This window comes from Hyla sarda, chromosome 7 (genome assembly GCF_029499605.1).
Source record: "Hyla sarda isolate aHylSar1 chromosome 7, aHylSar1.hap1, whole genome shotgun sequence".
NCBI lineage: Eukaryota > Metazoa > Chordata > Amphibia > Anura > Hylidae > Hyla > Hyla sarda.
Window position 1 is genome coordinate 36,013,098 of NC_079195.1, and position 24,417 is coordinate 36,037,514.

The 24,417-nt window shown below is 41.7% G+C and overlaps 1 protein-coding gene across 2 annotated transcripts in view; it reads right to left on the reverse strand.

Annotated features, from left to right (window-relative positions):
- Window positions 1–796: 796 nt before the first annotated feature.
- The window catches only part of ARHGAP19 (Rho GTPase activating protein 19), an 87,253-nt gene continuing 63,632 nt past the window's right edge, over window positions 797–24,417 (reverse strand). The window contains exons 7-11 of one of the 2 annotated variants that reach the window (XM_056529847.1): window positions 13,012–13,218; window positions 10,359–10,442; window positions 6,976–7,074; window positions 3,201–3,278; window positions 797–1,427 (exon numbers count right to left, since the gene is read on the reverse strand). In XM_056529847.1, the coding sequence (XP_056385822.1) occupies window positions 1,371–1,427; window positions 3,201–3,278; window positions 6,976–7,074; window positions 10,359–10,442; window positions 13,012–13,218 (525 nt within the window). In that variant the 3' untranslated portion in view covers window positions 797–1,370. The remainder of the gene's footprint in view (window positions 1,428–3,200; window positions 3,279–6,975; window positions 7,075–10,358; window positions 10,443–13,011; window positions 13,219–24,417) is intronic. The other variant, XM_056529846.1, reaches the window with a different exon arrangement.

The following is a 24,417-nucleotide window of genomic DNA, read 5'->3' on the forward strand; positions in this document are numbered from 1 at the left end:
ATAACCTATCATGCCCCCCTTTTCTTTCAAAACATTTTGCATTTACAGTACAGATAGAGAAGTTTCTTGACTTGCAGAGCAAGATCTATTCATAAAAAGGAAGGAAAACAGAATAAAATTATATTTCTTAGCGTGCCGCCCTGGGGTATATATTTAATAATTCTGACCTACCATACACATTATAGTGTTCCCCAACCTGTGGCTCTCCAGAACTCCCATCATGCCCTGAAAGTCGAAGGTGTGATAGAAGTTATAGCTTTGCAACAGCTGGAAAGAGGTTGGGAAACACTACTTTAATATATCTGCAGGCTAGAATACATCCAGTGCAAGTCATTCTATAGGACCGTATCAGGCAAATCAAGTTCACTCTTACAAGCAGGGGCTCTACTGGCTGTAAAATATCTGTAGGTCCACAGGTTCAAGGATGAGATTTAGAATAATATATATTTAATTTAATATATTAAAAATATATATTTTTTTAATATATTTTATATTTAATATATATTTTTTAATATATTAAAAAATACATAAAATATATAAGATAAACAAATATATATTTATATATTTAATACATAAATATATTTATATTAAATATATAAAAAAAATATATATATTAAATGTATAAATATATATATTTTTTATGTTTAATCTATTTTTCTAAATATTTTATTTATTTTTTAATATATTAAATAGAATATATATATAAAAATATATATTAAATATATAAAAATATATTCTCTTTATACATTTAATATATATTTTTTATATATTAAATATAAAATGTAATATATATATTTAATATTTATAATAAATCTCATTTTACCATACCCACTACTAAAGCATTAATACAGAGAATGAGGAGCATTAACACAGAGTGAGTCTCTACAGCAGAGTTTCCCAACCAGGGTGCCTGCTGAGAGCTGTAGTTTTGCAATAGCTGGAGGCACGCTGGTTGGGAAACCCTGTCCTAGATGAACAGGACTGCTTTTGTCCAATCTCAAACATTTTTGCCAATAAATTTACATATCCAAATCATTGTACAGTAAAGAACTAAGAACCCTCCCTAACAACAGGTTTTCTTTTGCCAGTAACATTGTATTAATAACCACACAAAGTATCACAGAAGTCTCAGAATGCGAAAAACAGCTAATGGTTAGACAGTGTGTTAAATAATAAAAAATACACACTAAAATACCGCCATATAAAAGAGATGGGTCCAAGTCGGCACAGGAAAAATTAAGTCACAGCTTTGTAACAGTTGTCCACAGGTTTGTGTAAAAAATAATAAAATAAAAATAAAATAGACTTTAAAAAGGTAAAAAAAAAAAAAAAAAAAAAAAAATGCTTGAGTCCCACTACTCTCAGATCCTTTATATGGAGGTTTCTTGAGTAGACAAGAGATGCGCCCTCTTTATTTTACTGGGTGCCTGTAAAGAGAAGAATAAAAAGTAAAAGTCTCATATTCTCCGTAAATACAAATAATTTCTGTAATGGTGCAAGTGGATTTTTGATGCCTTTATTTAAAGTTTTTTCGCCGTAAAAACTAGAGAGATGAGGGAATTTACAGTAAATTTGATTCGTCACGAACTTCTCGGCTCGGCAGTTGATGACTGCACAAAGTTTTTAGCTGTTCTGTTGCTCCATCCTCCCCTTCTCTCCTGCTATCTCGAACAGAGAGTATAAAAAGAAGGGAATAGAGGACACAGCGGCAGTGCACGTGCTGGACTACTGCCTCATTAATTCACTATGGCAGGTTTCCCAAACCAGGGTGCCTGCAGCTGTTGCAAAACTACAAGTTGACTCTTTCCTAGTACTGTATCCACCTTTTTCAGCCCACCGGAGCACCTGAAAGCTGAACTAATTTATGCAGGATAAGTCATCAACTGCCGAGCCGAGAAGTTCGTGACGAATCGAATTTACTGTAAATTCGCTCATCTCTAGTAAAAACTACAGGATTTATTTTTGTTGGGCTGAGATAGCTTTTTAGTTATTTAATGAAGTACAGCAACAGTCAAAGAAGAGTTATAGGGGGAAGTTAAGAAAAATAATGCCCCAAAGCCACCACAATACCTCTTCTGTGTCCCCTGTAGTTATCCATGTGATTTTGCCAGCTCCTGTGGCCCCTGTTGTCTCCTAAATATTAATTTTTCTTGCTTGCAGCCCAGACAACAACTCCCAGCAGTCATTGCAGCTCTGTGTAATGGCTGCCAGCCAATTGCTTTTACTATCTGTGTGCATGTTGTGTTTTTTGTAATCACAGTCAGCAGCACACACTGTACATGTCTTTTCCATTAAACTATCCTTCCCCATCAAATCTGCGCAGGATCCTGTATGTGTGAACACACCCTATAGGTTATCCCAAGATAACTGGCTGATGGGTAGGTCTGATCAGCAGCAGAGGTCAAATGGTCCCCAAGGGAATAGAGCAGCAGAAAGTCATTGGTCCATTTACTTTCTACGGGACTTCTGAGCATAGCAGAGTTCAGTCATTGTACGCAAGTCCCATAGAGGAGGGTTTCTCAACCAGGGTGCCTGCAGCTGTTGCAAAACTACAACTTGTAGTTTTGCAACAGCTGCAGGCACCCTGGTTTGGGACACCTGCCATAGTGAATTAATGGGGCAGTAGTCCAGCACGTGCACTGCCGCTGTGTCCTCTATTCCCTTCTTTTTATACTCTCTGTTCGAGATAGCAGGAGAGAAGGGGAGGATGGAGCAACAGAACAGCTAAAACCTTTGTGTGTATCAAACGCATACACAGCCTATGGGGTGTATTCACAGGTACAGATTTCAGTGTAGACTAAATGACTGAACATAGCTCCAAATCCAGCGCAGGATCCTGTACGTGTGAATAGACCCGTAAGGACAAGAGAAGAGATGAGCGAACTTACAGTAAATTCGATTCGTCACGAACTTCTCGGCTCGGCAGTTGATGACTTTTCCTGCATAAATGAGGAGTTCAGCCTTCAGGTGCTCCAGTGGGCTGGAAAAGGTGGATACAGTCCTAGGAAAGAGTCTCCTAGGACTGCATCCACCTTTTCCAGCCCACGGGAGCACCTGAAAGCTGAACCAATTTATGCAGGAAGTCATCAACTGCTGAGCCGAAAAGTTTGTGACGAATCGAATTTACTGTAAGTTCGCTCATCTCTAGACAAGAGTTCAATGTTACTGTAAAGGGCGAACCAGATCTATTCTATACAAACCTCTTTCTTGCTGTGAGCGTGCTCCGAAAGCTTTAATTTGGCTTTTGTAAAGTAAACTGCAGGAGATTCTTGTGACACCTGAAGGGAGAGAAGACATGTATTGCCACATTACACACACAAAAATAGAATAAAAATTTAAAAATGAAACTGAGTACTTGTCACCAAACTAAACTTTTAATATATTGTTCCTTATGGTATTATAAGACACTTCACCATTTACTTGCTGTTAAAATTCTCAACTTTTATATGTTTTTAATGTGATTGAAAAAAAAAATGGCCACTAGGTGGCTCTGTTTTGTTCCCTGCGCAAGTCAAACAGTTAGTTTGGTCTCCACTTAGACTTGCAGAAGTCCAAACTCTGGAAGTGAGTGCGGGCATTGTGAGGCACAGGTCTCACAGGCTTCAGTGACATTGTGTCTGCTGGGGAACGCCCACTTTCTCATGCCAGGAGCTCACACAAAGGGGAAAGGTATGATACACAGCTTAAAGCTCTGTAACATGTTTTTAAGGGCAGGAGGTGTGTTAGGAGTAGTTAGGGAATATAATCTGAGTTTGTTTAGAAAATATGGTTTGATGTCAAGTACTCTTTAAATCCCAGCAAATCCTCTTAGAGAGGTACTCTATCCTAAGGATAGGGGGATAAGATGTCTGATCGTGGGGGTCCTGCCACTGGGGACCCCCACAATCTCTCATTCAGCACCCATCTGTGTGAGCTCCCTGCAGCGCTAGAGGCTCAGAGTCTGAAGCCTCACGACCATGGGGCCGGAGTATCGTGACGTCACGACTCCGCCCCTGTGTGACATCATGCCCTGCCCCCTCAATGCAAGACTATGGGAGGCGGCGTGACCGCCCCTTTAATTTTCCTATGATCATATACTACCCCGCAATCTAAACTAAGAAACACACAACCCTATAAATTTGACTGAAATCGGTCAAGGAGAACAGAATGATTTCATATGTTGTAAATATAAGGTTATGTGCTGCTGTGTTGGAGCAGTGCATTATTGTAGGTGGAGACTGTGCATTGGTTCGGTCCACAGTTAGCTACGGCTAGGTTCACATTGCCGTTTTCATCTGACCCGTTAAGGTCCAGTGCCCCCCCCCCGAACCAAACAGACCCTGGAACGGGTCTGGTGCAAACAGCTACTGCCGGGTTCCGGAGGACCCCATTCACTTGCTTGGGGCCAAGTCTGTGATCTGATAATTTTAAAGGAATTTAGTGGAGAAAAAAAAATGCTTGCATTTATTTCTCCTCTAAACACCTGCCATTCTTATTGGACTGCCAATGGAACGCCAAATATGAACAACCAGTATGTTTTTGCGCCATGAGCTGTAGTTTTATTTACTTTTGCGTAGTATTGACTTTTTGATCACTTTGGAATGGTTTCGCATTTAGGGCTCGTTCACATTGGTGTTTTGTTCAGCTATATGAAGCAAGTTCGTCGGAACAACGGGAGTTTAGCAAAAAAAAAAATATATATATATAAATAAAATAAAGTGCATGACTACAAATCAGATGGCACTCATTTCAAAGCAGATATCCCTTTATTTTTTACTTTAATTAGGTTGAACAGATCACAGCAGTCACACCCCCTCCCATAGACATGAATGGAGGGGGCATGACGGCACGACCATGGCTGCCCGAAACCAGCGTACTGAACATAAGTGTTCAAAACGCCAGTGTGCCAGGCTGGAGATTGCAGGGTCCCAGCAGCAGGACCCCCCCCATGATCAAACCTCTTATCCCCTATCCATTGGATAGAGGATAAGATGTCTGGGGGAGGAGTACCCCTTTAAAAAGATACCCACTGCATCTTTGTCATTGAAAGGGTTAAATGGGCAATCCCATGTGGTTTCTAACTTTCTTGCATTTTGTTAGGACATGCCTTAAAGGGGTTATCCAGGAAAAAAATAAAATAAATAAAAATATGTATGTGTGTATATGGTATAGGGGATATAGAGGTATAGAGATAGTGTATACTATATATATATATATATATATATATATATATATATATATATATATATATATATATATATATATATATATATATATATATATATATATATATATATATATATATATATATATATATATATATATATATATATATATATATTTTTTTTTTTTTTTTTTTTTTTGCTGGCTAACTTATCCTTTGTCTGTATTTCACATACAGGGGAGTGGCTACCTCCATGTTGGCTCTTGCACCCCACCCACCTCTATCAGGTGTATATAAGGTGTCTTTGTGTGATCAGTTCAGCAGGCATTGCAGGATCTGAAACATCCGAGGCTTATTCATAGTGTAGGGTCCGTCCCAATGAGGTCACCTTACTGTGGTGGGACGGTCCAACCTATTTGTCCGTCAAATTGCAAGCTAAGTACCTCACTATTTCATAATTTTATATTTCCATTTATTGCACCGTAGCTGCATAGCTTTTCATGTTGTATCTATATACGCATGTTTTATCCATATCTTTGCGCTGCTGTATTCTTCTGTTGCAATATATCTCTATCTCTATCTCTATTTTTTTTTTCCCCCTCCCCAACTGGGTCCAGAAAGTTAAATAGATTTGTAAACTACTTCTATAAAAAAAAAATGTTATCCTTTCAGTACTTATGAGCTGCTGAAGTTGAGTTGTTCTTTTCTGTCTAAGTGCTCTCTGATGACACCTGTCTCAGGAACTGTCCAGAGTAGAAGCAAAATCCCCATAGCAAAACTCTCTTACTCTGTGCAGTTTCCGAGACAAGCAGAGAGCACTGTTGCCAGACAGAAAACAACAACAACAACTCGACTTCAGCAGCTGATAATTATTGGAAGGATTAATATTTTTCTAATAGAAGTAATTTACAAATCTTTTAAAACCAACTGGTGCCATAAAGAGATCCAGAAAGTTAAACAGAATTGCTTTCCACCAGAGTATTCCTTTTAGGGTCTATTCACGCATACAGTATTCTGCGCATGATTTTCTGCTGCAGATTTTAATGTAAACTAAATGACCGAAAACAGCTTCAGATCCTGCGCATCAAAATCGGCGCAAAATACTGTACGTGTGAATAGACCCTTAAAGACATAAGTCAGGTATTAAAAAAAAAAAAAAAAATTCCTGGAATACCCCTTTACCAACATGACCGGTAGGGATCCAACAGTAGCGCTCCTGGCCGCCTCCTCTGCAGGTTATGGCATCATAGTGTCCTTCATGTAAGAAGTGGCCTCTAGCAATCTATAAATAGTGGCAAATCCTAGCAATATGTCATGACTTCTAGTGTTTACTAGAGATGAGCGAACTTACAGTAAATTCGATTCGTCACAAACTTCTCGGCTCGGCAGTTGATGACTTATCCTGCATAAATTAGTTCAGCTTTCTGGTGCTCCGGTGGGCTGGAAAAGGTGGATACAGTCCTAGGAGACTCTTTCCTAGGACTTTATCCCCCTTCTTCCAGCCCACCGGAGCAACTGAAGGCTGAACTAATTTACGCAGGAAAAGTCATCAACTGCCGAGCCGAGAAGTTCATGACGAATCGAATTTACTGTAAGTTCGCTCATCTCTAGTGTTTACCAAACAGCGTGTGTCTCCAGTTGTTGCAAAACTACAACTCCCAGCATGCCCGGACAGCCGTTGGCTGTCCGGGCATGTTGGGAGTTGTAGTTTTGCAGCAACTGGAGACAGACACAGGTAGGTAAACAATGTTTTATAGTGATAGGAAAACCAATAGTTTTTCATGTGTCCGGCTCTGGCACCGTACAAATTTCTTACACATTTTCCTACTTACATATTTAACGTTTTCTTTGATGTATTCGGATCTTTGTGACGACAGAGGAGTCTCTGTCCGCTTCTTCTCTGATACCGCCTGCCCACCCAAGACTTTGCGCTGGATGGAGTAAAATATAACCGATTCAGAATTTGTGATTAAATTATGGTAACCTAAAATTCTATTTAGAATACAACATTATGCCCCTATAGACAAACATGCAGCACATTTTATCAACTCTGAATAGAACAAACCCTTGTACCAGGGGCTATTCAATCTGGACAATTCTGTTATGTGGGTTTCCAAACCAAAAAATATAAAAAGTTAACCACAGGGTGCATCACATGGCAAACACAACACTGGAAATTCTGCAGACAGCAGGCTCCGGCAGCACATGCTGGCACTAGGGACGCTGTGAGAGGAGCCACATCCATAGACCGCATTGCATTACCCATCGGATTGTGCGGAAAGAATTGACGTGTCATTTCTTTCTGCAGAAGCCAGAATCAGAATTAAAACGGCAGATGTTCCTGCCATGCGCACGGTGCACCAGAATCGCATTGAAAAACAATGAGACTCTGCTGCAACAGAGTTTCCGAGAAGAATTTTTCCACTGGATTCTGCCGTGTAAGCATTGCCTAATACTCAGATGTGCTGTGCTTCCTCCGTGTGAATATACCCTTACAGTGCCCACTGCATCCTTATCACTGAAAGCATTTAAAGGGGTAATGTGATTTCCAATTTTCTTGTATTTTGCTAGGACATGCCTTAAAGGGGTACTCTGATGTAAATTATTATTATTATTATTATTTTTATTTTTTTTTTTAAATCAACTGGTGCAAGAAAGTTAAAACAGATTTGTAAATTACTTCTACTATTAAAAAAATCTTTACCCTTCCAGTACTTTATAGCAGTTGTATGCTACAGAGGAAATGCTTCTCTTTTTGAATTTCTTTTCTGTCTTGTCCACAGTGCTCTCTGCTGACACCTGATGCCCGTATCAGGAACTGTCCAGAGCAGGAGAAAATCCCCCAGCTGCTCTGGACAGTTCCTGACAAGAAAAGGTGTCAGCAGAGAGCACTGTGGACAAGACAAAAAAGAAATTCAAAAAGAAAAGTATTTCCTCTGTAGCATACAGCTGCTAAAAAGTTCTGGAAGGGTAAAGTTTTTGTAATAGAAGTAATTTACAAATCTGTTTAACTTTCCGGCACCAGTTGCTTTAAAAATTCTTTTTAATTTTTTTTTTTTTTTTTTTACACTGGAGTACCCCTTTAAAAAGGAGTACAAGTTATCCCCTATCTAAAGGATAGAGGATAAGTTAAAGATCGCGGGGACGGGGAGTCCAGCCACTGGAACCCCCGTGATATCCTGTATGGGGTCACGACAGTCCACAGGAAGGGGGCATTCAGTCCCTGCATGACACAACGGAGTGCACAGAGCAGCAGAATCCAATTAAAATCAATGAGACTCTGCTGCAGTGGAATTTCCGAGAAGAATTTTCCCCCTTAAATTCTGCTTGGAAATCCCACCGTGTGTACATAGCGTAAGAGAGAAAAGTTGCAGACAGATTTCCATTAAATACAATTTAAAGCTTCCCCATTGAATCGTACCTGGCAGGTAATATCACTTATCAGGCCTTCAGGGCACATCCCATTGATTTCCCGTTTTCCTTAATATGGTTTTATTTTTCTAATCTTTTTAAACTGCTTCTCGAACTAAAATCAAACTAGGTTAGCATTTAAAACAGATTTTTTACATGCTATATAGTAGACTGAATGCCACAGATCTATTGGATGCATGAATATATTCTGCCACTAAGGGGAACTGCAACACAGAACTCCCAGTGCAGATCTAAGATGCCAGGTATTGGTTTTCGGCTCCATTATAGCAACGTGACCATTTGCAAACAGTGGCCACATTTATCATTGTAGGTTTAAGTGAAGCATTTTTTTTTTTTTTACACCTTTGTAATGTGTAGGAACACCGAATTTATTAAATGGTCACAGAGCGTTTGATACATTTTGCGCCTTTTTTGCTTCTTTTCACAAAAAGACGCAGTTCATGAAACCCGTCCATATCATGTGTATTGCCAAAATCAGTGGATTGCAACTCAAAATCAGCAGAAATGTGTAAACAAAAAGTCGCAAAAAAAAGGCACAAAAAACCCTGCTTGCCCCTTTTTTGACACGAAAAACAGTCTAAAGACAATAATAAATGTGGACTATTAAAGGGGTACTCCACCCCCAGACATCTTATCCCCTATCCAAAGGATAGGGGATAAGATGTTAGATCGCCGTGGTCCCGCTGCTGGGGACCCCAGGGATCACCGATGCGGCACCCCGCTCTCATTACTGCACAGAGAGAGTTTGCTCTGCACGTAATGACGAGCAATACAGGGGCCGGAGCATCGTTATGTCATGGCTCCGCCCCTCGTGGCGTCACGACCCGCCCCCTCAATACAAGTCTATGGGAGGGGGCCCCTGTCATAGACTTGCATGAAGGGGACGGACCATGATGTCATGAGGGGCGGAGCCATGACGTCACGCTGCTCCATCCCCTGTATCGCCCGTCATTACGCACAGAGCGAACTCGCTCTGTGCAGTAATGATAGCGCAGTGCCGCAGCGGCGATCCCCGGGGTCCCCAGCAGCGGGACCACGGCGATCTAACATCTTATCCCCTATCCTTTGGATAGGGGACAAGATATCTAGGGGCGGAGTACCCCTTTAAGTGCAACATCGCAGTGGGACACCTTGATTTTGGTGTTAAGCATCCAGATTGTCATTGTTTTTTTTGGCAAGCAACCACTCCGAATACCAAGTCCACAAATCACAATGATAAAATTGACATTACAGAGTACTTATCTACACTCTCCCTAATTCCCTTCCCAATCTGTCCCCAACTCTGACTAAGTCTATCGCTGCACTTATTTTGACTCCATCCCATTTTCTAACTTATGTCCTCTTCGGCAGCTCAGTTCCTGCCGCGTGCAAGCGGAGGAAGTGGGCGGGGCCCAGCAGGCGCGACATGATCTGATGCCTGCCAGGGCTGGCTTCCGCCCTTCTTCCTGTGTGCTACGATTCCTCTAGGGAGCGCGCATACAGCCGCAGCAAACGGCAGGGACGGCAGCTTCTGGCAATGGAAGACCTCAGAGGTCTAGAGGATATTGCAGGGCAGACCTGATCTTGACTATATGCAGGGCAGCGCTCCACTGACTCACTTGGGGCCAGCATGTGCCGACTCTCCCTATCAGGGGGCGGAGCCTGAAGATGTGGCTGGCCGGCCGAGTTACTGGACAGGTTAAGATCCTGAACAGATGTGTATTTGGCCTTTGGCTTTCGGAAGCATATGGGGGTCTCCTGTGTACATAAATTACAGTAAATATAAGCTCCTCAAATAAATTACCTTGATCATCCCGCTGAAGGATCGCGAGCGGACATGTTTCTTCCCACTGGTCAGGTCCGGCGTTCCTTGATTATGTTTATTAAACTAAAATACACAAAAAGCCAAGATAGGTTATTAATTAACCAGCAGCTCAGTTCTGAGGGTCTATAGGTTTGACATAGGGATTTTGTGTTTTCCACTTTGGTTTTTCCCTCCTCCCTTTTCAATTTTCCACATACGGACCCATATGAGAACTTTTTTTCGCGCCACAGATTGTACTTTACAATGGCATCAAAAAACAAACCTTTTGCTAATTATGGGGGCTTCAATTTCTACACGGTGCACTTTTCAGTAGAAAGTATGTAGGTCCAGAAGATTAAAATTATACCCAATTTGTTTATGTGTTGCTTTACTTTGTTTTTTAAACGAAAATTAGTTTTAGTAAAATAAACATTTTCATGTATAAAATTGTACCCTTCTGACCCCTATAACTTAGACTTTTCAGTATTAAAGGCTGTAGGAGGCTAATTTTTCTGTGCCCTGATCTGTAGTTTTCAATCGGTACAATTTTTGTTGTGATAGGACTTTATGATCGCTTTTTAAGCAAAAAAAAAAAAGCTGAGGGCACACTGGTCTGGGAACATTGCTATAGAAGAATTCCCAATTCTCTCCCCCCCCCCCCCCCCCCCCCAACTAAATAGGGGCAAAAAAAAAAAATATCAAATCACAATAGTGAATGAAAAGAAATGCAATGCTCGCTGCCCTCAAACCGGGTAAAAGTAGTCTAAAAATGTAATTAAAATGGAGGCGCCACCAGATATAAAAGGTAGAATTGTACTATGAAACCAACTCTAACAGATTCCTTCTGCCCATTGATTTTTTGCTGTTTAGCATTTTGCAGTCCTGGATAAATACATTTTATGACCTGAAATAACCAGCAGAGGGCACAATATGAACAAGAAAACTTATGTTTCCATGATGGTTGCATTTAGTCCATGAGAGGCAGATTAGGAGAATGGATTTGTAAAAAATAAATAAGATTTTCATCTCGTAACTATCTCGCTTCAGGTTTTTAAGCCATTTAAAAGGGGTATTCCAGGAAAAAAAAAATGTTATGTATCAACTGGCTCCAGAAAGTTAAACAGATTTGTAAACTACTTCTATTAAAAAAAATCTTAATCCTTCTAATAATTATCAGCTGCTGAAGTCAAGTTCTTTTCTGTCTGGTAACAGTGCTCTCTGCTGATATCTCTGCTTGACTCGGGAACTGCACAGAGTAGGAGAGGTTTGCAATGGGGATTTGCTTCTACTCTGGACAGTTCCCGAGACACGTGTCAGAGAGCACAGACAGAAAAGAAAAAAACTCAACTTCAGCAGCTCAAAAGTACTGAAAGGATTAAGATTTTTGAATAGAAGTAATTTACAAACCTGTAACTTTCTGGAATATATATATTAAACACATCAGTCCAGCACAACAGCAGAAGGCTCAATGGTCACATGACATGTCCGGTTTCACAATAGCGCTTCATAGATAAATAATGTGAAAATAAAAAGAAACCTACATATTGCGTTTTCTGCAGTACGTTAGAGGCATCTGTCAGCATCTAGCCATAAAAAGGTTGTCTGCGTATACTGTCGCGCAGTGGTCTCCAACACTTCAAACCCCAGCATGCATGTTGGGAGTTTACTTTTTTTTAGAATTTTAAATGCTGCAGTTTGGATAGCACTGCTGTAGCGTACACTATAGGGCCCCATCTAACGGCCTGAACATAGTCATCTTGCTGCTAGTATACACTAATTCAGATTTTCCCAACCAGGGTGCCTCCAGGTGTTGCAAAACTACAAAGGCTGTCCAGACATGCTGGGAGCTGTAGCTTTGCAACATCTGGAGGCACCCTGTTTGGGAAACACCACTAATTTGATGGGGCACATGGGAAATCTTGTGGTGTGAAGGCACTGTAAACAAGTCAGATTGGCACTTGTTATCCTGCACAAACCCCATTTACAGTCCCCTGGCTGGGGCAATATGGTGGACCTGAAAGCCTTTGTTTAGCCCTTGGCTGTTATGGTAACCTATACTGAGCCTATCATAGCCGACACATGCCCAACTCATGTGTGCAGCATCCACTGTATGTACTATTCCATCCTTTCATGTTACACCCCTACAACAAACACTACATTTAAATGCCAGGAGGGGGCAAGTGAACCTAAACACACAGAATTTTATTTATTTTTAAAGAGGTCCCTGAAACACCTTTACACAGGTGTTTTTTTTTATATTATTATTATTATTATTATTTTCTATCAGTATTAATATTTATCAGTATTTGTATTAGTATTATGGATATAATTAATACTAATAACCATACTAATAATATAAATACTACTAATACTGATTATTATAAATATTAAAAATACTAATACCGGTAAATAAAATAATAACCATCATCATCTTTTTATTAGTTAATTTATTTGTTATTGTTATTAGTTATAACTAATTAACTAATACTAAATATATTATTTATTAGAATTAGTTATATTTATTAGTAGTATTAGTATTTATTATTAGTATTGGTAATTATTATTAGTATTAATTTATATTTATATTATTTATATTTGTAATTTTACTATTAATAATAATGATTATAAATCTCCGCTACAGTATTTTACATACCTGTCGGATGAGTTTTTTCTTTTTGGCAGAATCAGGCATATTGTGGACATGTTGGAACAATTCCCGTAAAGCTTCCTCCGTGCGGCGCTGTGTCAGTTCCTGCTGAGATGTGGAGGATGAGGGTGATGATCCCAGACGGCTTCTCTTCTGGCTTTTTACAAACGGAAATTCTTTGTGGGATTCGGAGGATAACAACTCCAAATCATCCTGTGGGAATGATAGAAGGACACTGCCATTTTGTCATCCAATGCATGGGACACTATTGCACGGTCTGTCTTAGTATCCTGTGTATATTGTACCCAGGCTGTATCTACCATGAGGTAAGAGGAGCATCTTGCCTCAGGTAGCAGAGCCCCTTCGAGGCTGCATGTTCCTCACAGTGCTTATAATACAATGTGTTACCCCTGCTCCACACTCCTTATTTAAAGAGGCACTGTCATTGTTAAAAACTTTTCATATATTGCAGGACTCCTAATATGACATTTCACAATATACACCTGTTAAACAAAATTTAAAGTTTCACCTGAAATTCAAGCTTAAAAAAAAAAAAAAAAAAAAAAAAGCATACCGGTACCCAGTATAGGAGATTTCTATTGTGTATGCAAAACTACAGATAAAGGATGTGTGGACATGCTGGGAGCTGTAGTTTTACAACAGCTGGAGGCAACACTGCTCTAACACAGTTATTTACAAACATTCAGTTGTTACTAAACTACAACTCCCAGCATGCTGAAATAGTCAAAGCTTTCTCGGACTCCTGAATGAAAAATAAGTTGATTAGACATTCAGGAGTCTGTGAAAGATGAATGACACACATAGTGACAGCTATGCTGATTAGCATCCAGCTTTACTAGGAGAAGATAAAACAGCTGAACATGTATTCATAAAAATGTTGTACTTTTATCTAAAAAATCCTTGCACTAATTTTATAAAGATCTATTCTTATATTTATACATTTTATCCTGTGATGAATTCACCATAATGTCTTCTGATTACTGCAGGCAAGCTCCAAGTATCTTCCTCTGTGTAACATGACACAGCATAAAACCAGAGAGGAAAGGGTTACAGAGTAGAGAGTACTGATTGGCTGACTGCCCAGGCTTGCTCCTGTGAGGGAGACAGACTGACACGCCCCCTCCAGCCTGCACAATGAAAAAGTAACTCACCAGCAGATAAATGCTTATATCTCTGGATATATAGGTCCGAGACACACAAAAATTATATGGACATGATCAGGATTGGGTCCTGAGTAACATATCACTTTTTCTCTTTTTTTTTGCACTATGACAGGTACGCTTTAATGCAAATAGCAAACTACTAAGTTCCATCTGAACCTTTCAAGAAAACATATATTCAAGTGTATACACAAAAAGAAAATCGAGTTCAAACAACTCCTTAATTAAAATCATGATTTTAATGGTACAATTTAAAAAGACAATGTGAACAGACGCCAATAATTGAAATTGGGATTAAGGTTAGATTCCAGTACAAAAAAAGTGGGCTACTGCCAGCTGCAATGGGCTAACATATAATATGATGTAACAAGTAATTAATATAATATCTCAGTCTCTAAGAGAGCTGCACTGCATGTCAATTATTGCTACTAAAGTGCTCTATATACGGTATTTAAAATATACACTAACCACAATTGTGGGTATAATAGAATATAAATTAGTGCAAACAAATGCTAAAATAAATTTCAACTCGCATGTGCATATATATATATACACAGATATAATATTGCGCAATGATAGTGTGATGATATAGTAGTAACACAAGCGCTTATCTATGGATCCATGCAGACTGCAAAGAGACACAAAGACTAGTAAGATAAAGTACATATAGTAAGCTTACCCATATTAAGCTGCAGAGCCCAGACCCCTACGATCGTTTCGGTTTCCCTTTATCAAGAGGTACCTCTTGATAAAGGGAAACCGAAACGATCGTAGGGGTCTGGGCTCTGCAGCTTAATATGGGTAAGCTTACTATATGTACTTTATCTTACTAGTCTTTGTGTCTCTTTGCAGTCTGCATGGATCCATAGATAAGCGCTTGTGTTACTACTATATCATCACACTATCATTGCGCAATATTATATCTGTGTATATATATATGCACATGCGAGTTGAAATTTATTTTAGCATTTGTTTGCACTAATTTATATTCTATTATACCCACAATTGTGGTTAGTGTATATTTTAAATACCGTATATAGAGCACTTTAGTAGCAATAATTGACATGCAGTGCAGCTCTCTTAGAGACTGAGATATTATATTAATTACTTGTTACATCATATTATATGTTAGCCCATTGCAGCTGGCAGTAGCCCACTTTTTTTGTACTGGAATCTAACCTTAATCCCAATTTCAATTATTGGCGTCTGTTCACATTGTCTTTTTAAATTGTACCAATAAAATCATGATTTTAATTAAGGAGTTGTTTGAACTCGATTTTCTTTTTGTGTATATGTTATTATGAGTTCCCCTGTGTCCATGCAGGAATTAGTGTGCCCCCGATTGTATGCCATAGAGGCAAGGGGTGATCATGCAAGTTTAATGCTAGAACCTGTATTAAATATATTCAAGTGTACCTGGGCTGTGTATGTAGCAAGGCAAGGGCGCATTCTCTATGTCTAGAGGAAAGAAGGTTTCTACACCAGCAGAGATGGGGGTTCTTTACTGTAAGAGCAGGGAGACTGTGGAATTCTCTGCCTGAGGAGGTGGTCATGGAGAACTCTGTAAAAGAATTCAATAGGGGTCTGGATGCATTTCTGGAGAGTAATAACATTACAGGTTATGGATTCTAGATTTATAGGGACAGAACGTTGGTCCAGGGATTTATTCTGATGCCATATTTAGAGTTGGGAAGGAATTTTTACCTCTAGGATGAGGTTATTTTTTTGCCTCCCTCTGGATCAACTCAGTAGAGACTCATTAGGGTTATAGGTTGAACTTTATGGACTCTGGTCTTTTTTCAACCTTATAACCTACGTTACGAACCCTGAGCAGGTCCGCCATGCAACATCATTTCATTTATATTTGTTAGCCATATAAAAAGGCAAGCTATATTTCATTCAACTGGCTAACACAGTACCAAATAGTATTCTTTCAATTAGGACACTACTAACAGATTATAGTCTGAACTCCCAAATTGATCTGAAGGAAAGGATTTTTTCTCTTTGAGGACAATCTCATTTAAAAGAAAACTGTCACCCGTTCACAGGGCTGTGGAGTCGGAGTTGAACAAAATTTTGGGTACCTGGAGTCTGAGTCGGCAAACAATGCACCAACTCAGACTAAATTTAGATTGGAATAAAAAAATAAAAAAAAATAAAAACAAGTTTAAATGTCCCAGTTCACAAAAAGTTATAATTAATGACTTCTCTACTGTAAGAATAAAGACCAATGCATGCAGTGCCTCATGTAACCGCAAAACGAACACGTTAAGTGACCGTGAAGAAGCATGTTTTTCATGTGCTTTACTATGTGGCACACAACGCACAATTAGGAGCGGCAATACTTATACTTTCTATAGTGTTGTGTTCTGCTGTTACAGGGAACCCATGGGTGACCTAGCCTCTTACTGATAAGGGATTAAGTAAATAGTTTTTTTTTTTGCAGGACTAGATACTTTTAAAAGTGAAGGGAATGGAGGGTCAACAGTTCAAGACTGAAGCTGTAAACCATTGGAAAAACTGCTGCCATTCAGCTAAGGCTATAAAAACTTGTAAACTCGATTGTTAGCTTAAAGGGGTACTCCGCCCCTAGATATCTTATCCCCTATCGCTCTGTGTTGTAATGAAAGCACGGTGCTGCAGCGGCGATCCCGGGGGTTTCCAGCAGCGGGACCCCGGTGATCTGACATCTTATCCCCTATCCTTTGGATAGGGGATAAGATGTCTAGGGGCGGAGTACCCCTTTAAACATGACTATGGGATCCTACTAGGGAAATCATATTTTATAATAAATGCCCCTTCCTGTATCCTCCCACTGCCCTATCTTCAGCAGCAGATCAGCACACAAACTGTTCAATACAGTAGACTGTTGGCTTCCAAGCCAGTAGTCCTGTGGTAATGACATGTAGGTTGCCTTTCTTTCCTTCAAGGAATGTATAAAATACATTCACATAATACAGAGGAGTTGACTCCGGAGTCGGAACATTTATTTACCGACTCCACAGCCCTGCTCGTTCACCCGCACTATAACCAGATACACCGGATTATAGTTCGGGTGAACAAAAGAACAATGCTGGGTCTCTGACTGCTATACCTACCTGCAGTCCGGAACCCCGATCCTCCAAAAGATCCGCCTCTTCCAGCACTTACTTGCTCTCTGGAGGCGGGCCCGCCGGCTATATTTAAATATTCATAAGCGCCGGTCACGCGAGCGCTCAGTATATCTGGAAGTCCGGAGAGGACGGGAGGAAGACCGGAGGACGCGGCGGGGGACGGGGGAGTGCTGGGGCCCCGGTACTTACCTCGTCCCTGAAGACCCAGATCCTGGCGAGGAAGATGGCGGCGACAGGTGAGTAGATCTTCAGCCGCGGTCGGGCCCTTTACAGCAATGCACGTCGCCGTAAAGCGACATGCATTGCTGTATTGGGACCCTATATACTACAACTTCCAGCATGCCCAGACAGCCCTTGGCATCTGGGCATGCTGGGAGTTGCAGTTTTGCAACATCTGGAGGTCCACAGTTTGGAGACCACTGTGCCCTTCCAGATGTTGCAAAACTACACATTCTCAGCATGCCCTTACTGTCCAGGCATGCTGGGAGTTGTAGTTCTGTAACATCTGGCCCTTCAGATGTTGCAGAACTACAACTCCCAGCATGCCTGGACAGTTTTGGCATACTGGGAATTGTAGTTTTGCCACATCTGGAAGGGCACAGATTGGGAACCACTGTATTAGTGGTCTGCAAACTGTAGTCCTCCAGATGTTGCCGAACTACTACTCCCAGCATGCCTGAGAATGTTTGGGAGTTGTGGTTTTGCAACAACAGGTGGCACACTGGTTGGGAAACATTGTCTGTTTCCTAACTCAGTGTTTCCCAACCCGTGTGCCTCCAGCTGTTGCAAAACTATAACTACCAGCATGCACTGATAGACTGTGCATGCTGGGAGTTGTAGTTTTGCAACAGCTGGAGGTCCCCCCCCCTGTGAATGTACAGGGTACATTCACATGGCAGGGGCTTACAGTGAGTATCAGGCTGCAAGTTTGCGATGCAGCAAATTTTGCGCGGCAGCTCAAACTCGCAGCGGGAAAAATCGCTGTAACCCCCGCCCGTGTGACTGTACCCTAAAAACACTACACTAACAAAATAAAATAAAAAGTAAAAAACACTACATATACACATACCCCTACACAGCTCCCCTCCCCAATAAAAATGAAAAACGTCTGATACGCCACAGTTTTCAAAATGGAGCCTCCAGCTGTTGCAAAACAACAACTCCCAGTATTGCCGGACAGCCGTTGACTGTCCAAGCATGCTGGGAGTTTTGCAACAGCTGGAGGCACCCTGTTTGGGAATCACTGGCGTAGAATACACCTATGTCCACCCCTATGCAAATCCCTAACTCAGGCCTCAAATGCGCATGGTGCTCTCACTTCGGAGCCCTGTCGTATTTCAAGGCAACAGTTTAGGGCCACATATGGGGTATCGCCGTACTCGGGAGAAAGTGCCTTACAAATTTTGGGGGGGGCTTTTTCTCCTTTCACCCCTTATGAAAAGGTGAAGTTGGGGTCTACACCAGCATGTTAGTGTAAAAAAATGAATTTTTTACACTAACATGCTAGTGTTGCCCTATACTTTTCATTTTGACAAGAGGTAAAGGGGAAAAAAGCCCCCCAAAATTTGTAATGCAACTACTCCCGACTACTGAGATACCCCATATGTGGGCGCAAAGTGCTCTGGGGGCGCACAACAAGGCCCAGAAGGGAGAGTGCACCATGTACATTTGAAGTGATTTGCACAGGGGTGGCTGATTGTTACAGCGGTTTTGACAAACGCAAAAAACAAAAAAAAAAAAAAAAAACACACGTGACCCCATTTCGGAAACTACACCCCTCACGGAATCTAATGAGGGGTGCAGTGAGAATTTACACCCCACTGGTGTCTGACAGATCTTTGGAACAGTGGGCTGCGCAAATTAAAAATTTTGTACAGCCCACTGTTCCAAAGATCTGTCAGACACCAGTGGGGGGGTAAATGCTCACTGTACCCCTTGTTACGTTCCTCAAGGGGTCTAGTTTCCAAAATGGTATGCCATGTGGGGGTTATTTTGCTGTTCTGGCACCATTGGGGCTTCCTAAATGAGACAAGCCCCCCGAGCAAAATTTGCTCTCAAAAAGCCAAATATGACGACTCCTTCTCTTCTGAGCATTGTAGTTCGCCCATAGTGCGCTTCAGGTCAACTTATGGGGTACCTCCATACTCGGAAGAGATGGGGTTACAAATTTTGGGGGGTATTTTCTGCTATTAACCCTTGCAAAAATGTGAAATTTGGGGGGGGGAAACACATTTTATTGAAATTTTGTAAAAAATTTTTACATATGCAAAACTCGTGAAACACCTGTGGGGTATTAAGGCTCACTTTATCCTTGTTACGTTCCTCAAGGGGTCTAGTTTCCAAAATGGTATGCCATGTGTTTTTTTTTTCCTGTTCTGGCACCATAGGGGCTTCCTAAATGCAACATGCCCCCCAAAAACCATTTCAGAAAAACATACGCTCCAAAATCCCCTTGTCGCTCCTTCGCTTCTGAGCCCTCTACTGTGCCCGCCGAACACTTTACATAGACATATGAGGTATGTGCTTACTCGAGAGAAATTGGGCTACAAATATAAGTACATTTTCTCCTTTTACCCCTTGTAAAAATTAAAAAATTGGGTCTACAAGAACATGCGATCATTTTGAATACTTTGGGGGGTGCAGTTTTATAATGGGGTCATTTGTGGGGTATTTCTAAGATGAAGACCCTTCAAATCCACTTCAAACCTGAACTGGTCCCTGAAAAATTGTGATTTTGGAAATTTTGTGAAAAATTGGAAAATTGCTGCTGAACTTTGAAGCCCTCTGGTGTCTTCGAAAAGTAAAAACTCGTCAATTTTATGATGCAAATATAAAGTAGACATATTGTATATGTGAATAAAATACCGTATTTATCGGGGTATACCACACACCCTCATTTTACCAAGGATATTTGGGTAAAAAAAGTTTTTTATCCAAATATCCATGGTAAAACGAGGGTGCGTGTGCGCATGTATACCCCGATACACCCCCAGGAAAGGCAGGGGGAGAGAGGCCGTCGCTGCCCGCTTCTCTCCCCCTGCCTTCCCTGGGGTCTAGAGCCCTGCTGCCGGCCCTTCTCTCCCCCTAGCTATCGGCGCCGCTGCCCGTTCTGTCCCCCTGACTATCGGTGCCGGCGCCCCATTGCCGGCGCCGATAGCCAGGGGGAGAGAAGGGGCAGCGGCGCCGATTGCCGGCGCCGCTGCCCCATTGCCTCCCCCCATCCCCGGTGGCATAATTACCTGGGTCGGGTCCGCGCTGCTGCAGGCCTCCGGCGTGCGTCCCCGGCGTCGTTGCTATGCCCTGCACGGCACATGACGTCAGTGCGCCGTGCATAGCAACGACGCAGGGGACGCACGCCGGAGGCCTGCAGCAGCGCGGACCTTACCCAGGTAATTATTCCACCGGGGATGGGGGGGGGGGGGGAAACGGGGCAGCGGCGCCGGCAATGGGTGCCGCTGCCCCTTCTCTCCCCCTGGCTGTCAGCGCCGCTTCTCTCCCCCTGGCTATCGGTGCCGGCAGTGGGGCGCCGGCACCGATAGTCAGGGGGACAGAACGGGCAGCGGCGCCGATAGCCAGGGGGAGAGAAGCGGCGGCAGCAGGGCTCTAGACCCCAGGAAAGGCAGGGGGAGAGAAGCGGGCAGCGACGGCCTCTCTCCCCCTGCCTTTCCTGGGGGTGTATCGGCGTATAACATGCACATAGACTTTAGGCTAAAAATTTTAGCCTAAAAAGTGCGTTTTATACGCCAATAAATACGGTAAAATAATATTTGGAATATCCATTTTCATTCCAAGCAGAGAGCTTCAAAGTTAGAAAAATGCTAAATTTTCAAATTTTTCATCAAATTTGGGGATTTTTTTACCAAGAAAGGATGCAAGTTACCAAAAAATTTTACCACTAAGTTAAAGTAGAATATGTCACGAAAAAACAATCTCGGAATCAGAATGATAACTAAAAGCATTCCAGAGTTATTAATGTTTAAAGTGACAGTGGTCAGATGTGCAAAAAATGGCCAGGTCCTAAGGTGTAAAATGGCTGGGTCCTTAAGGGGTTAAAGCCAATCACTGTCCACATTAGGAGGATTCAAAAAAAAAAAAAAAAAAAAACGACATGAGCAAACATACAGTAAGATTTGCAAAACAAAAATCTAATGAATCTGTGATGAATTTTTTTAGTCTTTTAAAAGTTTCTGCTTTGCAAGTGTTCGGATTCCCTTACAAGAGTTTGTACTAACATATTAAAAAAATGTGGGAGCTCAACGTAAAAAGAGAAAACCTATACCGAGGATACTGCGTTGCACATACCTATGTGCCAAGAAAGAGTGCTAATAGTGTAAAAAGGGAGGCAGTCCTGCTAGGCTAGGTCAGAGAAAAAGATATAAGGTCAAAAATTAGAAGAAAGAAAAAAAGAAAATGTGTCTAAAATAGCATAAAATGATAACATTTATTTGGAAAAATGATGTGAGGTCTGGGCAGGGCCCTTGTCGCGGACTGGTCACTAGATAAAATGGTTACAATGGTATAAAATGCTAAAAATATAAAATATACACAGTGGTATTGCCCTTCACTAATTGGACAATGAGACAATGAAAGTGGGGCAATGGGACAGTGCAAACAGTATCTGTTTAGTTATACTGTAAAGTCATATTATAAGAGCCAGGATTAATCCAGATGAAAGTACATAGCAAAAAAGTTGATAACCCAATAAGGCAAATTTTCAGTAGCTCTGGAGCCTCCCAGATTGGGGCCCACTATAAACGTTTTTAGGTGCAGAGATACAGGCGATGCCCCCTCTACCCCGACGGCACGGGGACTGAATGCAAGGGGGCAATCGCTATACAGTTCAGGCACTTTGTGCACACTATAGCCGGTAAGAGGCACTGTCAGGTGAGTGCAGCTGTGCTATCGATCCGGATACACGTCCCTCTGTCCCGGCGGCACGGGAGAAATGTAGCACCCCGCTGCTGGGGGTTGGAGAGGATGGCTGGGAAGCAGCGTGTGGCAGCGCTGTGAAGCCTAGTGGTCGTAGCAGCGTATGGCAACGCTGGAGGTATCCTCTCTACCCCGACGGTACGGGGAGCAGGTGAGAGAGTAGGTGAGGACCGGCAATGCGGTAACGATTGTCTCAGATGATGTGCAGGGTTGTCTTAACACCAGACGCGTTTCGTAGAACTGCGTCCCCTTTTTCAATGGTGGAGGTGATATAGTCTTCCTGAACCTCCACCATTGAAAAAGGGGACGCAGTTTCCCGAAACGCGTCTGTGTTAAGACAACCCTGCACATCATCTGAGACAATCGTTACCGCATTGCCGGTCTTCACCTACTCTCTCACCTGTTCCCCGTACCGTCGGGGTAGAGAGGATACCTCCAGCGTTGCCATACGCTGCTACGACCACTAGGCTTCACAGCGCTGCCACACGCTGCTTCCCAGCCATCATCTCCAACCCCCAGCACCGGGGTGCTACATTTCTCCCGTGCCGCCGGGACAGAGGGACGTGTATCCGGATCGCAAGCACAGCTGCACTCACCTGACAGTGCCTCTTACCAGCTACAGTGTGCACAAAGTGCCTGAACTGTATAGCGATTGCCCTCATGCATTCAGTCCCCGTGCCGTCGGGGTAGAGGGGGCATCGCCTGTATCTCTGCACCTAAAAACGTTTATAGTGGGCCCCAATCTGGGAGGCTCCAGAGCTACTGAAAATTTGCCTTATTGGGTTATCAACTTTTTTGCTATGTACTTTCATCTGGATTAATCCTGGCTCTTATAATATGACTTTACAGTATAACTAAACAGATACTGTTTGCACTGTCCCATTGCCCCACTTTCATTGTCTCATTGTCCAATTAGTGAAGGGCAATACCACTGTGTATATTTTATATTTTTAGCATTTTATACCATTGCAACCATTTTATCTAGTGACCAGTCCGCCACAAGGGCCCTGCCGCAGACCTCACATCATTTTTCCAAATAAATGTTATCATTTTATGCTATTTTAGACACGTTTTCTTTTTTCCCTCTCTCTTCTAATTTTTGACCTTATATCTTTTTCTCTGACCTAGCCTAGCAGGACTGCCTCCCCTTTTTACACTATTAGTTAGTACTAACAGTAACAGTTCAGGGTCTTATTCCGGGGAATCAGAATTACAAGACTATTGATGGCCGATTCTTTATATTTGGGGCATCTCACTGTAGATTTGTTTACCTTCTACTTACAGATCTTCCTGATGACCCGTCTTGATGTACAATTAGGAGAACACACATTAATAAGTGGACGTGCACATGTTCTTATAATCCTGAGGGCCAACCTCCAGCTATTTATCCTGGTGGGCCCATGGTACCCTAGCCTGACATTGAGAGTGTGGGGGCTATAATATACGTACAGCTTGTGGAGGGATTGTTTTCCTGTGTCAATATGGAATCATGGATTTAATGGTCCTGGCTGCCACAGACTTCTGGCGCAGAGTGTACATTGAGAATTTCCTTTTGCAGCTAGGATTGCCGATTTAGACAACCAACTTTATAGCACTCCGGTGGAATTTTTTTATTATTATTATTTTTTTTAAATCAACTGTTGCCAGAAAGGTAAACAGATTTGTAAATGACTTCTATTAAAAAATCTTTACCCTTTCAGTACTTTTTAGCAGCTGCATGCTACAGAAGAAATTTTTTTTCGTTCTGAATTTCTTTTGTCTTGTCCACAGTGCTCTCTGCTGACACCTGATGCCAGTGTCAGGAACTGTCCAGAGCAGCATAGGTTTGCTATGAGGATTTTCTCCTGCTCTGGACAGTTCCTGATATAGGCATCAGGTGTCAGCAGACAGCACTGTGGACACGACAAAAAAAGAAATTAAAGAAAACGGTTTCCTCTGCAGCATACAGCTGCTAATAACTACTGGAAGGTTAAAGATTTTTTAATAGAAGAAGTCATTTACAAAAAAAATAAAATGTTTTCCACCGGAGTACCCCTTTAACTATTGAGTGACGGCTGCAGTCCATTTCATATAACTCCGTGTATTGCATTGGCCTGAAGCTATATAGTTAAAATCAATCGAGAAGTGAGACAAAAAGTTGCAGTGTAGCCCAGGCCTGAGGCAGGAATCCATTTTACCTCCCCACCCCG